Source organism: Myripristis murdjan, chromosome 21, assembly GCF_902150065.1.
Source record: "Myripristis murdjan chromosome 21, fMyrMur1.1, whole genome shotgun sequence".
Taxonomy (NCBI): Eukaryota; Metazoa; Chordata; class Actinopteri; order Holocentriformes; family Holocentridae; genus Myripristis; species Myripristis murdjan.
The window spans coordinates 33,320,578-33,337,423 of record NC_044000.1 but is presented as its reverse complement, the minus strand read 5'-3'; the positions used below and the strand labels follow the sequence as shown (position 1 = coordinate 33,337,423).

At 44.6% G+C, this 16,846-nt stretch overlaps 1 protein-coding gene across 1 annotated transcript in view; it reads right to left on the bottom strand.

Annotated features, from left to right (window-relative positions):
* The window catches only part of tbc1d8 (TBC1 domain family member 8), a 34,351-nt gene that overhangs the window by 16,365 nt on the left and 1,140 nt on the right, over nucleotides 1-16,846 (bottom strand). The window contains exons 2-6 of the mRNA XM_030080735.1: nucleotides 10,966-11,076; nucleotides 10,694-10,812; nucleotides 9,538-9,766; nucleotides 8,903-9,143; nucleotides 3,165-3,372 (exon numbers count right to left, since the gene is read on the bottom strand). Coding sequence (XP_029936595.1) covers nucleotides 3,165-3,372; nucleotides 8,903-9,143; nucleotides 9,538-9,766; nucleotides 10,694-10,812; nucleotides 10,966-11,076 — 908 coding nt within the window. The remainder of the gene's footprint in view (nucleotides 1-3,164; nucleotides 3,373-8,902; nucleotides 9,144-9,537; nucleotides 9,767-10,693; nucleotides 10,813-10,965; nucleotides 11,077-16,846) is intronic.

Sequence of the window (16,846 nt, the reverse complement as noted above, 5' to 3'; positions counted from 1 at the left end):
CATGCAGCAATAAAGACGAGGAAACAACCTGATGGGCAGAGGAGAGGAAATGAAAAAGCACAGAATGAGAAGGACATGAGGGGGAAATGACTGTCCTCACTCAGTCGGAAACAGGTGAGCTCTGTTTCGGAGACAAAACCTGGTGAGAAAATAGAGGAAATACAAAGTGAGAGCACAGAATCAGGCCTGATTATTAAGGCAGAGAGTTAGAAACAGAAAAATGGGCCAAAACCCTACTGGGCAGGTCGAGGGAGAAAATGAGTTGGAGGATAAAAAAAACCTGGAATGGGACAAAAGAAGAAAGAGACGCACACAAGCAGGATGTTTCTGGGCTTTGTGTTCATTTTGTTTTTATGTCTGATCGCACTGCACACTCAGAGTGAGCTGGAAATCGTAGCAAAAATTCAGGATTATTATTATTTGAGATTTTGTGATTCTGGGCTAAAATCACCAGGATTTCTTTCTATTCTTCTGAGTTTTTTCTTGTAAATTTGTGATTTTTTTCCTCATAAATTTGTGACTTTAATGTCAGAATTTGTGAGTTTCTTCCTGCAAATTTATAACTACATAATCTCAGAATTTTCTCATTTTTTTCTCATAAATTTGTGAGTTTTTTCTCATACGTTTATCACTTCAATCTTGAAAATTTGATATTTTTTTCAAGTTTTTTTTCGTCACAGCATTAATCCCTCTCCCCCAACTCCATTTTTTTTCTCCCTGCAGATGCCCTAATACACTGTCGTATAAATGTATATTATAAAAAAAAATGTTCTCAATTAAATGAGGAAAAAAGAAATCTGCAGGAATCCAGAGGAGCCAACAGAGGAGGCTGGTTTATTTCTCTGCAGCCCGCCGGGTCCCAAACTGGAGCAAACCGGATTAAAACATGCATCAAAGGAATTTCCCCTACAGAGGAACACCTTATCTTATATTATGTCTTGTGTTATATATATCTCGTGTTATCAATAAAAATATTTTTAAAAAGAAACAATGAGCAGCCTGTGCTCTAAAAGTTTTATTGTTCATATGAAAAAACAATAAACTTTATTAATATGTTTATTCAGGTCAGTGTTGGCTCCGCCCCCTGAGGTTTTGTGGCGTGGCAGCGTCTCAGTTGTGTTTTATATCCGTCTGAGTGATAATAAACGTATTAAAAAGGCTGGACACGCTGCAGAGGGCAGTGTTACAGGTGTTATGGTGCTGCACTGTAAAGCAGCTTCCCTGCACTCACACTCCTGCAGCAGCTGGCTAACGCCGAAACACACACACACACACACACACACACACACACACACACACACACACACACACACACACACACACACACACACACACACCGCTCTGTAGCGTGTTAACGTGTAAACTGCTCCGGGTGTTACACTTTAACCTGCAGCCGGCAGAACAAACACACACTGTTTAACGAGCTGCAGCCAAAACTGTTTGACTACCTCCCTGCAGAAAGACCCAGATAAAGCCAGGACGGGGGGAAGGTCGCCGCCTCCTGTCCCACACGGGACGGGGGGAAGGTCGCCGCCTCCTGTCCCACACGGGACGGGGGGAAGGTCACCGCCTTCTGTCCCACACGGGACGGGGGGAAGGTCACCGCCTCCTGTCCCACACGGGACGGGGGGAAGGGCCCCGCCTCCTGTCCCACACGGGACGGGGGGAAGGGCCCCGCCTCCTGTCCCACACGGGACGGGGGGAAGGGCCCCGCCTCCTGTCCCACACGGGACGGGGGGAAGGTCACCGCCTCCTGTCCCACACGGGACGGGGGGAAGGGCGCCACCTCCTGTCCCACACGGGACAGGGGGAAGGTCACCGCCTCCTGTCCCACACGGGACAGGGGGAAGGGCGCCGCCTCCTGTCCCACACAGGACAGGGGGAAGGTCACCGCCTCCTGTCCCACACGGGACAGGGGGAAGGGCGCCACCTCCTGTCCCACACGGGACAGGGGGAAGGTCACCGCCTCCTGTCCCACACGGGACAGGGGGAAGGGCGCCACCTCCTGTCCCACACGGGACAGGGGGAAGATCGCCGCCTCCTGTCCCACACGGGACAGGAGGAAGGTCGCCACCTCCTGTCCCACACGGGACGGGGGGATGTGGGTCAGGACGGTTAATTTAAACGCTGGCAGGCGTCTCAGTGATGCTGGAGGGTTTCGGTGCACTGGGACGGGAGCACGGTGACTGAGCCCGACCTGAACCCCACAGACGTCCTGTTTTTGGGTCCAAACCCGACCTGAGCTCCACATTTCACTCGTCCTCCGTCTCTAACTTACACTTACCGCCTGAAACTGCCTACGTGTTGCCTTCAGTGTCGTCACGTAAACTCCAGCACTGTACAGGAAGTTGCCCAGAACAGACAGTAGGTCTGTCATTGTTTTGTTATTTTTTTCACAGTAGAGTTTCACTGAAATAACTCCGACAAGACAGAACCCGACCCGAGCTAAAACATGATTTTCTAAATTTCTGTCAGAGCCCGGACCAACCAGACGGGTCCAGGTCGGGTATCCACACTCCACCTGGGACCCGCTCACAGGACCACCTGCAGCTCCCTGGGAAACTGAGCGGGTCCCCAGTAAAGTTTGTGATTTTTGACAAACTGTAGAGTTAAACCCATGTTTGATGCTGGCTGTAGTTATGGTTATATTTATAAATATGTTGTAAAAGTATCTGAAAATTAAACAAACAAAATCCCAAAGCCGGAAACTTTATTCACAAAACGATGTCATCTTATCTCGAGTCCTGAGCAGCTGAACGAGCTCACCCCTCAGCTCGGCTCAAACCGGCTCACACACACCTGGACGTCATGAAGACATAATCCATTTTATGAGTGTGTGTGTGACTTCTTGTCCACATTTGATTCATTTGCAAAGAAAAAAAAACACATTTTGCTGTGATTTGGGTTAAAAACCAAACTGACTGGATGTTTGGGTGCGCTTGTTGTTTAACTCCACAACAGGCCGGTGCTCAGTGGGGAGGGGAGGTTCTTTATTTACCGGCTGAATCTTATTTTTGTATATATTTGTATGTTAGCACAGCTGTAACTGTTGGGATAATTCATTCATGTTTTCCTGACATGCACAGTTCAGTGCAGAGCGGTGCGCCTGTGTTTGCTGCCGTGCAGGTGTGTGTGTGTGTGTGTGTGTGTGTGTGCGTGTTCACCTCGGACAGGGGGATGAGCAGCGTGCAGTGGCCCTCCTCCCGGCTGCTGAAGCACAGGTAGCTGTCGGTGGCGTACAGCGTCCCGGCCGTGTGGCAGCGGGCGTGCGGCGTCCACACCGAGCACGACGCCACCTCGTACAGCCGCTCGGCACGAGGGAGCCGGAACAGAGCCAGGACGTACTCCCTGAGCGCCTGCTCCTCCAGGACCCTGCGGACGGGGCGGGGCGGGGCGGGGCGGGGCAGAGAGAGGGGGGACAGGTGAGGACGTAACACACAGAGGGAGGAACAAAACGAGCTGAACCCCTGAAACCCAAAGAGACAGACAGATGGACTTTACTGCTTTTTGCTGTTAAATTACTGTTTATTTCTGTTGTTTATTTTGTGTCCTCATGAGCAGAAACAGGAAGCACACAGAGAGAAAAATAAGTAAAATAAAACAATAAAATACAATAACACTCCAATAACCTGCACCGGTACTTTCCCAGAACTCTTAGTCACATTTTCCTTTTTTTGTTTTTTCATTGTTATTTTCATTAAAAAAAATAATAATAAATTAACTGCTTTTTACTCTTCACATTATTGTTTATTTTTATTGTCTCTTTGCACATCATGAGCAGCAACAGGAAGCACAAAGACAGAACAGTGGGGAAAAAATAAAGAAAATTAAAAAATAAGAATAGGAAGTCCAAGAGTCCAAGTCCACATAAACAGATTGAGTCCGTTTAGGAGTGTCATAATCATATCCGGAAAAAATAAAATTAAACTAAAAACTAACAAAACAATAAAACAGTAAAGAACAGAACAGGAAACATTTCAGCTGCAGGACAGAAACAGTCAAACTGCTACAGACTCTATGGGCCTGCTTCATGTTTTCCTCTTTTAGAAACTACACACACACACACACACACACACACACACACACACACACCAGGCCTGGTCTCAGGTTTATTTTGAGGTCGCTGTGCGTCTCGCTGCTAATTTCATTTCCTTTTTTCTCAGCCTGAGCGTCTCTCCGCCCTCGGCTCGTAGTTTCTGCCTCTCACCGACACCGCTGTTTACATCACTCTGTGTGTGTGTGTGTGTGTGTGTGTGTGTGTGCGTGTGTTCGCCACCTCGGTGACCTCGTCACTGTTAACGCCTCATAGCGCTGATGAAGCTCTCTCTACAGTCGACCTCGCTGTAAATCTCTGAGAATAAACAGGCAGATCAGCCTTTACCTGCAGGGATTTAACAAGGGGAGTGTAGCAAAACACACACACACACACACATGCACACACACACACACACACACACACACACACACACACACAGAACAAGCAGTGTGTTCATGAGCTGCCACTCCAGGTGACAACATCATCTCCCTGAGGAGGAAGCAGCAGAGCGACAAATAAACTGATTTATGGCAGAGAAACTCCACCGAGCGTCAGCACATGGATCACTGAGAGACCTGACTCACACACACACACACACACACACACACACACACACACACACACACACACAACATAAACATGTTTTTGAATGAGTAATGTACCAGGAAAAACTAAAACGTGCAACTTTTTTTTTCAGGAAAAGGCAGAAAATTTCACCAAAGTGCCAAGAAAAGTGAAGATTTTTCCAATAAGGACTGAATGGAAGATCTGTGTCAATAATATTAGTAAATAATAAATTAATTAGTAAATAATATTAGTAATAAAATTAATACTAAGAGGAATTATTATTATCATATTAGTAGTAACAGTGATGGTATTGTGTGGCATGTTTGTTGAAAAAGTTTAAAAGATGAGAAAGGAAGTCACGGCTGTTTTTTTTTTTTTGTTTGTTTGTTTGTTTTTTGTTGTTTTTTCAGAAAAAGTGAACATTAAAAATTAATTTCCAGTCACATAAAAGCCTTTCGAGGTGTTTCTCTGTCAGTTTTTGCACCAACATGAGGAGTCCTTTGGCCTCCATTTCATTCTGTTTTTCCATCAGAGGCCTGATTTCTCCTCTCAGCCTGTTTCCTCCCGCTCTTCCACATGATGTCACAAGCTAATTTGCATATTAATTTGTTTTGGCGGCCTTGGCGGAGGGACGAGGCGAGGCTCAGTCGGCCTTGGCGGGACGGACGCGGCGCCGGTCGACACATCAGTCTGTCGCCGCTTGTTTTGTGGGAGGACGGTTGCCACGGTGACCTGAAAAGCAACTTAATGTGGCGGTGATGTTGCCAAGTTGGCGACAGTGTTTGTTCCTCAGGCCGGCTGTTTCACGGTGTAGGAACTTCAGATTTAAAACGCCGTGTTCACACTGCGGGACAAGACTAACTAATATTGAAACTTTAAATGTGAAGCCTCTCTTTATCGATCACATATTGATTATCTCCTGACAGAGTGTGGGTGATAATGATCATTATTGAAAGGTTCATTGCTGTTGATTCACTGTTTGTTATGTTTTTGTTTTTGTTTCTAGCAGCTGTTGCATAATGGTTTTGCTTTATGATGTCATCTTTTGTTTTGTGTTATGACGTCATGTTTACTTGTGTGGATCCCTGGAAGAGTGTTTACTGCCTTGGTAGTGACAAGCAAGCAAACAAACAAACAAACAAACAAATACCTGGTATGTTAAAGCAGCACTTGAAGTAGCTGAAGTGCTGGCTGAAGTAGATGAAGTCATATTGAAGTAGCAGAATCAGTAAGTGAAGTATTTTAAGCAGTACACAGAGTGACTGTACCAACTGAGGCCTAGTAGTAAGAATATTTGACTTTTTTTTTTTTTTTTTTTTTTTTTTTTTTTTTACTGTATAATACATGGGTTTATTATTATCATTATTACCGTTATTCTTATCATTATTATCATTTTCATTGTTATCATTATTATTATTATTATTGTTGTTGTTAATGTTCTGGTCATGATGCTGAAGCTCCAAGAGAGTCTGCCCTCATGCCAGCAGACAGAATATTTGACATTTATTGCATTTAATGGCCTATAATAATCAAAAAATTAAAAGGTAAAAATTTAGAAGTACTTAGAAAGTAGTAGGAGCAGTACAAGTACATATCAATTACACACACACACACACACACACACAGAGCGAGAGAGCGAGCGAGCGAGCAGTGCTGTGTGTATGAAAAATTTACATGATGCTTGACATTCAGAACCCCGTCGGAAAAATCAGTCGTCATCAATCTAAAAACGAGCAGCGTGTTTTTCTCAGTTCCTGAAAAGTTTTTCGTCTGTTGGTATTCAAAGTGTGGTCCGGGGGCCCCCAGGGGTCCCTGTGGGTGTTCCTGGAGTTTAATTCACTAGAAACTGTCAGAATTGTAACGTGAGCAAATCACTTTAACGTTTTCTTCTTTGTGGTTTAATTCCAGTTCAAGTCTGACCCTTTGACACCTGAGACAGTTCACTGGGTTTCTCTGAAAAACATCAGGAACAAATGGGGGGAAAAAATCACAGAATATTTGTAAAAAATAATAATACTAATAATAATAAAAATAAATAAATAAATAAATAAAATAAAATAAAATAAAATAAAAATAAGGAAAACAATTACATGAAAATTACCCAAAAAATGTATTAAATTAAATTTAAAAAATCTAATTTCATTAACTTAAATCAATCAAATTAGATTTTTAATGACAAGAAAATGACATTTATAATAATTAAAATAGCGGGATCAGATTTCTTAAAATGCTTGTGAGAGACGTTTGAACTCTTACTTTAATTATTATTATCATTATGACTGAAGGGCCGCTGGGTGCTTCAGTGTGCTCTGTGTTTCACCGAGGGTCAGGTCAGAGCGAGGAAGAGGAAGAGGAAGAGGAAGAGGAAGAGGAAGATGAAGAGGGGAACTGGAGGAGCCACATGAGTCAACATGGCGGTTTCTGGGGAAGCTGCCGGGCTGTTCTGACTTTCACTCTGATGGAGCGACTCGACAGACGAGTGGAAAACAGACAGAGGACGAGCAGCGCTTTGATGACGAGGGGACGTGTGTGTGTGTGTGTGTGTGTGTGTGTGTGTGTGTGTGTGTGATAAGACCACACACACCTCGCTCTGCCTCGCTGCTGCAGAGCAACACTTTGCTCTGCAGAGAGAGCGACTGTGACTCTCTCTCTCTCTCTCTCTCTCTCTCTCTCACACACACACACACACACACACACACACACAGTGAGCCTTGACCTGTGGATGACACACGCCAGCTGCTCCACCTCCCAGCAGCTGCAGCAAGTTCACACACACCCACACACACACACACACACACACACACACACACACACACACGCATGAATGCAAACAACTGTATCGCTTCGAAAACATCACACCCCCAAAATGTCAAGCCGAGGTTACGTGTTCTGTACTTTTTTTGGGAGTTCCATCTGCTGAAAGCCTTGAGCTGCGTTTGCATCATCTGGAATGTTCCACATGGGTTTGGTGACACGACAACGATAAAACTTAACAAATTAATAATAATAATAGTAATTTACAACATGCAGCTGATTGCATGGAGCTGCTGTGTGTGTTGATGTTGGCCACAGCAGCTGAAACAGTCTGGTTTGACCTTCACCACTGCACATTTTTCACTTTATCTAAGTGTTTTTGAAAAGGTCAGGTTCATAAATCATAACAAAGGTTCATAAATCCATGAGTTCTACAATATTCTACACCAGAGAGGAGCATGTAACTCCAGAATAAATTAAAATCAGAGCTCCAGGCTTTTCACTCGACACAAATGGCATGAACGCTGCTGTAATATGTGCTACAACCCCAAGTACTGTACACACACACACACACACACACACACACACACACACACACACACACACATACAGTGAAAACGCTGACTTGGTAAAAAAAATGGTAAAAAGATAAAATGGGAAGTACTGGGGTTTTTTTTCTTTTCCACGTGATCCACTCAGAGTGTAACTCAGAGACGGCCTCAGAGCTGCTGGAAGGTTTGTTTGTTCACTCTGACGGAGCCAGGCTAACGACTCCCATAGACTTCAAGTGTTTATGCTAAGCTAACTGGAAATGCTACCCATAGGAACTGAACCACTAGAAAAAAGTTGTAGCATTCCTTTAAGAGAACTGCGTCCCTTTAATGTAATTCAGGCTTTAAAACCAAGAGAAGACAACACTTACCGTCTCATATCACATCACTGATATAACATCAATACGTTTCTCAGTCTGAGCTGACCTGAGCTGACCTGAGCTGACCTGAGCTGACCTGAGCTGACCTGTGGACAGGTGGCAGCTGAACAGACAACAATAAACTTCATCAGCCAGAGATCAGCACAGTAACCTGATCAAACCTTTTAACCTTTTGATTAGAGCAGCCACATCCGTCTTGCTGTTCGGCAGAGCGACGGTTCATCCACTTTACATTCATTCAGACTGAAGGGAGGAGGACGAGGTCAGACACAGGGCGGACAAAAACCTGACCTGGATCTGATCCAGAGGCGGTAAATGTCCGTCCGTAAAGCCACGACAGCTGATTTCTCACGTGACACAGACGTGATGATGTTCCAGCTCAGTGTGAACAGCACACAGACGCTCTGAGTTGGATTTACTCAGATTACAGGGCTGCCCTCACTCAGGATTTCTTGATCAACCAAATAAAAGAAAGAAGTCTGACATCAGAGTCCTGCAGTGTGACCACAAGCTCCACCCCTCCTCATTCCTGACCCCGCCTCCCTACTCGGCCCCACCCCTAGCTCCACCCCCGAGCCTCCCCTCCCATCAGGCCCCGCCCCCCGCCTCCTGACCTCTTGGTGATGCGTGTGGGCTGCTGCAGGACCCGGTCCAGCTCCAGCCCCTCGCTGTCCAGCAGCCTCCTGAGCGCGATGTCAGCCAGCTGACCGATGACCCCGAACGCCTCGTCCAGGTTCAGGAACATGGAGAAGTCCCTCTGCCGCTGCCGCGTGCTCACCCGGATCGACTCCGTCATCAGAGGGCTGGAGACCCGCTCCAGCCTGGTCACCTCCGCCCAGGGCACCACGAACTTCACTGAGGGGGAGGAGGAGGAGGAGGAAGCACACACTTTACTGTGATGCTAAAATATCAATTAAATCAGTTATCAATGCTTCGACATATAATGCCTTTAGACAGCTTTTTGGGATTTTACTCGACATTTGCCATTTCCATCAAGCATTTTCATTTGATATTGCAATGATTTTTTCGTCAGCCTTTCACTCCTTCCACCATCTGCCAGAGGCTAGAAACTCTGAGGGCTCTATTGTAATGATCTGAGCTCGTGGTCTGCAGAGCACGGTGCAGCTCATTCAGAGCGTGTCCAAGTCCACTTTTACTGTTTTAACAGTGGAAAAAGGGCTGGTTGATTTACTGAGGTGAAAACACACCAGTTCACAGTTTAAACCCTGAGGCTGTGTGACGCACGCACCTTCCTTCCCCAGCAGGAAGGAGTAGAAGGCCAGGTGGTTGATGCTGAGGTAGAGGAAGCCCTGCCGAGGCACGCGGCCCTTCCAGCAGCAGCACGAGTAGTGAGTCACCAGCTTCTCCGACGACGGCAGGCCGAAGTGCAGCTCGAACTTCAGCAGCACCTCCCTGAACTTGTCCGGCTCGTCCTCCTGCGCCGCCTGGCGACCCCGAGCCTCCTCCGCGATGAGACCCTGCAGGGACCAGGGGAGGAGAGGAGAACCTTGCATGCATAAGCCTCGGTACACTCTGTGCAGATTGTCAGTCATTATTATTGGGCTGCAAATGAGGATTATTCTCAGTTAATCTAGTGATCATGTTTCTCTGATTAACTGAATGATCATTTAGCGTATAGAGCGTGAAAATAAAGCCTGTCTGATGGAAAGTGGTCAGAGTCAAATGTCTTCAGTCTGACCAGCAGCTAAAAAAACCCCAAAGTGTTAATTAGACAAAGATATGGAGGAAAGGAAGACAGTCTGAGCATCTTCATGATCTTAGTGAAGCTTTTTTCTGGATAAATGAATAAAACCATCGATCGATTATCATCAGTCTTCTGTGGATCAGCTATTCAATTAATTCATAGTCATCTCAGCACTGCAGGATTATCCGTTAAGGTTTCAATGAGTTTATGAAGGTTTAGATCATTCTCATCTTATCCACAATAAGTTGGATGTTTTACTTTGAAAGCTGTGCTGCAGAGCTCTGTCAGCAAACTGCAGGCAGCAGCTTCAGGATGCACATTTCTCCTGGATCATTTAAGGAAGTATTTTAATTTTCCAGTACAAATTCTGCGCTGATAGGACTCTGGTTAAAGGAATAGTCCACTGTTTTGAGCAAAATCCCCTTTTCCGACTTTCCTACACTGATGTGTATTTCAGATCCACATGATCCACTGTGCCTCAGAGTTTCAGTAAGGTTTACTTTTTCACTTTGACAGAGCCAGGCTAACGACTCCCATAGACTTCAAGTCTTTATGCTAAGCTAACAGGAAATGCTACCCACAGGAACTGAACCACTGGATGTCCAGAGGTGAGAATGGTGTCCAACATCCGGTCTCAGTCTGAGGGAGTCGGGGAAAGGGGATTTTGACGGACATGTCAGACTCTTCCTTTAGCGTGTACCTTGACTTTGCCTTTGACGAAGCTGGCGACGTCCTCCTTGTTCTCGAACACAGACAGCGAGTGCAGCAGGTTGTGCACCAGCCAGTCCCAGTGCTTGTTCACTTCTTCTATGGCAGCCCCTGAGGGACAAAAACACAGGCACAATGACAAATCATCATCAGTGACCATCAGTGTAATTAAAAAAAAAAAAAAAAGCAAATCCAAAAAACAGACAGATCAATAAAAGCTCAGCAGAACAGAGAACAGAGCGCGGCCGAGGCGTTTGAACGCACCGCTGGCGATGACCCAGCTGATCTGCGAGCCAGGAACCTGCAGCAGGATGCGGAAGGGCGTCACCCTGGCACTGGAGTCCAGCACGGTGTCTAGCGCCCCCACCAGGAGACCTGCAGCCAGGACAGCAAAAAAAAGAAAAACATTTCTCTAAGGCGGAAACATTAACAACCACAGCACAGTTTAGTCTGCAAGCTGGAGAGCCTGACGACGGCAAAAAAGAATAATAATTAAAAATATACATAGATCAATCAGATATCTAATGACTCAGGACACCAGCCGCTCTCCACATAGGACCTGTTCTCCTGAATAATATCTCATGATCCAACCATTAACAAGGAACTTTTTTTCGGTCATTTCATTCTGTCAGTCACTGATTTTATTTTATTTTTGAGCTGAATCAAATGTTTTCCTGATTAGATATTGATTATCTCCTGATAGAGTGTAGCTACTTTCTCACTATCATAATAATCGTTACTGAAAGGTTTATTGTTGTTGATTCATTGTTTTTCTGTTTTTCTTTTTTACACGTTGTGAGGAGCCCAGGAAGAGGAGCTGCTACCTAACGGGACTCCCAATGCATAAATAAGTAAGAAAATAAATAAATAAGATAGATAACTTTAGAGGTAAAGACTCGAGATAAAATTAGGACTTCTTTGTTGATGGTTTAGCTGGTTTTGAACTTGGAAGGTCAGCTATGCTAACTTGCTAACCAGGACAACACGGCTAGACTGTGTTTTGTTTATGTCATGAAGCGCTAGGCTTCATAGTATTCGCTTCCTCCTATCTCACTTCTTCTTTGCGACCAGAGGAACATTTTTTAGCTTCACCCGCTAAAATTGAACTCAGCCAGTGAGATTATTTCTGCCTTATGTGCCTTTTTTTCCCTGTGCTGTTTCATTTTCTTCTTGCAATCCAATTCCCAAATTTCACTTTAACCACATTAAAATAATAATACTGAGTGAGATTATTAGAGTCGTGTGAAACTGGGCGACTGACGGACGGAGACACAAAGTCAACAGAGATTAAAATGAGCCGCAGATCCTGATATTTCACTACGGGATGACAAAAACTCAGTCTTAGAGCTGCATCAGTTGGCTTTGACTGAAAAGCTGAGACTCTTGTGGATTCAATGAGCCACATTTGATTCCTGTGTGATGATGTTGGCCCCCATAGCAGCCATTTCACTGCAGGCAGAGACTTTTGTCCAACTGGACCAAGCTGGAGAAAATGACCTCTAGTGACCTCTAGGAGAATCACAGCCTCATCAGACTTTACATACACAAACTAGAGGAGGATTCACAAAACTAAAATCATAATAAATCCTAATATCAAACTGCAATACTTAAGAATCGACACCCAAATATTGTGATGGGATCAAATCAGGAGCCTTTATGTTTGAAGTGCAAATCACAGAGTGGAAAAGCTTTTATAAAAACAAATATAAAACAGGCTTTTTGTCCTCAGTGCCATGAAAATTGTCAGAACAGTAAAAATCCCCTCCCGGTCAGCAGGGAGGCAGGAGGAGCGAACCTCATCAGAGCTCAGCGAGTCTGGTGAGAAACTCCCGGGACTCACAGCCGCCAACAGCTTTATTACTCACACACACGAGCAGGAACCTGAACTCTATATACAGATGAATACTTTCACTGTGTGTGTGTGTGTGTGTGTATCAGCAGGCTCAGCGGCACCACACATGTTCAACGAAGGTAAATCTGACCCTGAAAGCCAATAATTGAGGAATAACTTCACACATCTCAAACACTGGACGAATGGAAATGGACCCAACACACACACACACACACACACACACACACACACAGAGTCTATAAACAGCCTGCAGCTGCCCGGGAGGAGCCCCAGTTAATCAGCATCATGCTTTTCCAATGAGCATGAAGCCACACGGCAGTCCTCCCTCTCGTTAGCTCGTAATTATGCATTTCCTCGGCACAGCGACCAAAAGCAGAGACGCTCCTCTGAGCTCCTCTCAGCTCCTCTCAGCTCCTCTGAGCTCCTCTCAGCTCCTCTCAGCTCCTCTCAGCTCCTCTCAGCTCCTCTCAGCTCCTCTGAGCTCCTCTCAGCTCCTCTGCACTTTCCAGAGACACAACTCATCAGTCAGTCTGAACCTTTCATTACGCTGCTGCTTCGCCCTGCAGCAGGAGGAGGGAAGCCACTTCCACTTTTAACCCTCTGAAACCCACAAACCCGTGGATGCGCTTTTATTTTGACATTTACTGAACCCTGTGAACATAATTGACCTTACAGCGTTCAAAACTATTCTTAAAAATGTCTCTTTTGTTGTTGTTGTTGTTGATGGAAAGTGCAGATTCATGGCATAAAGAAAGAACAAAAAAACTACATGGTTGCGGTTAGGATTTTTTTGTATTTTTTTAAACATTTATTTTGTTTTTGACAAATAAAATAACAAAGAAAACATGTCTTTCTTTGGGTGTTTCTAACACAGATAAAGTATTTCATTTCCTCCTTTTTTCTTTTGGGTTTGTTTTATAACAGTATTGCACTTAAGACATTTTTGTGTATTTTTTTTTTTTTTTAAACAACACTTCACACTCTCCCAAACAGAAATGTGTCTTCACAGGCCAAAGTTAGATTTTTTTCCATTTTTGAAAGGGAATAGCGGGACTTTTCTTCAGTGCATTAGAGAAAACCTTATTAAAGTAAAATAAAAGCTGCGAGCTAAGCTAACTTATGTCTTTGGGGGACGTGAGGAAAGTGAACAATCTGTCAGTGAGTCAATAAAACAGACTTTTTAGTGTTTTTTCCTCGGTGTGCCGCTCTGTGCTGCTGCCACCGGGCTTTTATTAAAAGTCTGAGATCAGCCAGATGAGCTCAAACAGGAGGCTCGCTGTGAATCTGCCAAACGGCCGAGCCGGGAGCCTCTGCAGGCGGACCAACCCCGGGTTAGTGCGAGCGCCGCTGCAGGGATGCAGTTTGTTTGTCATCCAGAAACTCGTCTTCACACCGAGCCGATAAAGCCAAAGACAGATGGGTAATGCTTTTTCTTTTTAACGTAAAACAACAGCATGATGACATGAACCTCTCCTGATGGAGACGCCAGAACAAACACGAGAGACTGAAAGTTTAAAACTGCACCACTAAGCACCTGTCAATCAAAAAGTGAGGGCGGGCCTTACATTTCCTGATGATGGAGGAATGGATGGATTCTTCCTATTTTCCATCAGCCAGCCAGGAGTCATTAAAGCAACAGCCTGACAAAATCCAGTTCAACCCATTCATCGTCTATGTAAGCAGCTGTGCAATGCATTCTGGTAGCATGACAATGCATTTCCAGAGACGTTACATCACATCTGCGTCTCCTCATTTGCATAAAGTTGAACTCTAGGCTGTTTTATGCAAATTAGGGGTGTCTGTTGCAACTCGCCACCGCTGGAAAACTCCCAAGAAACTTTTAAACGAACCGTCATGAATCTGAAATGAAGACAGACTCAGCAGCTGCAGGATTTATTTCTGCCTCAAGAAGTTTCTGAAATCCAGGAGAGTGCGACCCACTAGTGAAGCGTTCAACCAATCAGGTGCAGCCAGGAAGTGTCAATCATCAACTGTCAATCATCAGGAGTGGCCACGCCCATCAAGCGCCCACATCCAGGAAGCAGCACGACACCGAGCGTCTCGTGTGACACGCCTGGAGACAAATATGATGACAGGATCATTTCATTTGAAAGATTAAAAGATGAATGAATAAATGTTTAAAAGAGTTTTGGTGAACATGAGTGGTTGTGTAGATTAAACACCAGATTATGTTGGAAATCAAAATTTAAGAATATGAACTGTTACATAAATAAGGGAATCGTCAGCGAAGCCTTTTTTTTTTAACTCAATACCAAAATGATGGAACTCCCTTCCAACAAACTCTGTGAACATTTCCAAATAAACGACAACTGAAACTTTACTTATTTAAACTTATGACAACTTTTACATATTTTATTGTCTTTATGTCCCCCTTCATCTTACATTTTTATGTCTTCCTTTGTCTCTACATATTTTACTGTTTCTGAATCATTTGTTTTGTCTCCATCTTGTATAAATATCTTACTGACATTTGGTTTTTGCTCCCTCTGTTTGTTTTTTCGACTGATCTCCTGGTTTTATCTCACAGCATTTGCACTTGATTTAAACTGCCTGTTTTTCTGCTATTCTCTTGTTTTTTGTTTTTTTTTTTACTTTATTGTAAGACACTTTGAGCTGCATCCCCTGTATGAAAGTATAAATAGTAACATTATTCTGATTATTACTTTTGTATTCAAATTCAAGCATATTCCTAGCCTAGAAAACAGAACAGTTAAACGGTTAAAGATTTGCCGAGCTTTCCGAGCCCTGTCTCTTCCTTATGACAAACCCAGCAGACCGAGCGGCTCTGAAACACACACACACACACACACACACACACACACACACACATACACACACACACATCCTGCAGCCTGGCAACACGAAACCATCCGTCTGTCACCACAAACCCCAGCAGGGTTTGCACAGGTCGACTTGGGGGAAACTTCCCAGAGAACCAAGTCAATAAAAAGCACTGTGTGTCTCTGTCCTCGCCGATGCTCACGGTGTTGGAGGCGTCGCCGTGGAGACGCAAAGGCTGCGATGTGCAACCTTTACAGGCTGCAAGACAAGCTGGCCTTTCTCATCTGCGGGGGTTTAAGCTCTGTTTTATTTCATCAACAGTCAAATACAGAGAAACGTGTCCTCAGGCCTCCTTTGGCTGTACAGGAGAGGCAACAAAAGCCGAGTTGTGGCGTGAGAGATGAGCTGCAGATGTTTTGACGCCCAGCCCTTCTCAGAAATCTGCTCAAGTATGTTATCTCTGCTGCGATGGGGGACGGAGAGAGGGCGTTTCTGCAGGTCTCTCTGTGCACAGGTCATTTAATCTGCTCTCTGGTTTTGTCTCAGCAGCTGGAAACATGAAGAAAAGAAATCATATCTCAGCCATTAAAAGAGGGACAATGCTGCTCTGTTTCACTTCCTCTGGCCGCATGTCAGCGCCGCCGAAGCGAAGGTCGTTTAATTAGTTAAAGTTAAACGACGTGACAGCGAGGAGTCGGCCTTTGACCCCTGCGAGCCGTGGGAACGACGGTCACAAACACATCCGCCATGCACAGGAAGTTCCTACTGTTCTGTTTTATGATGTGAGGGAGGACGCGCTCCTCCGCAGGGGAAGGAGACAACAAAAACAAGAAGACACCACGTTAAGAGGCGTCACTCATCACGTAAATTAACAGACAATGAACCTCAGTGTCAATAAAGCTTGTTTGGTTCCTGTATATGGACATAAAGCAGCCGGAGGAGGACAGAGACAGGAGTGAAGCTGCAGGCCGAACAGCAACTCGCTGACCTGTCGCTCAGCCACAACAACAACAAGCTGCTTTATTTAATTTATTAAAACACAAACAAGAGTAGAGAGAACCAACATCCAAGCTGTCATTCTCATCATCATCAGAAATAAATATAAGTGACTTCATCAGGAGAGAAGAGACGAAAACCCTGAGTAAAATCACTAGAATACAACTAAATGGACGATGTATTGGTATTATATTGAAGTAATGATATAAGACTAGATCTGGTCTGGGATTTTTTGATATAGTACACATATTTAATACATAAACAGGACATAAATGTTGTGTTTTCCTGGTTTTAACGGCCACATTACAGTAAAAGGATGCAGTTTTCTAAATTTACTAGACTTTTTAAAAACTTCTTTTCATAACCGAATTGATTTAGAGTAGAGGTAGTGGTATCATACGAATCTAGATGACCTAAGGAATCCGTTTGTACCAACTGAGGGGAAAACTGACATGGTCATTTCCACTAGTGCCTTGACCTCTGACCTCCAGATGT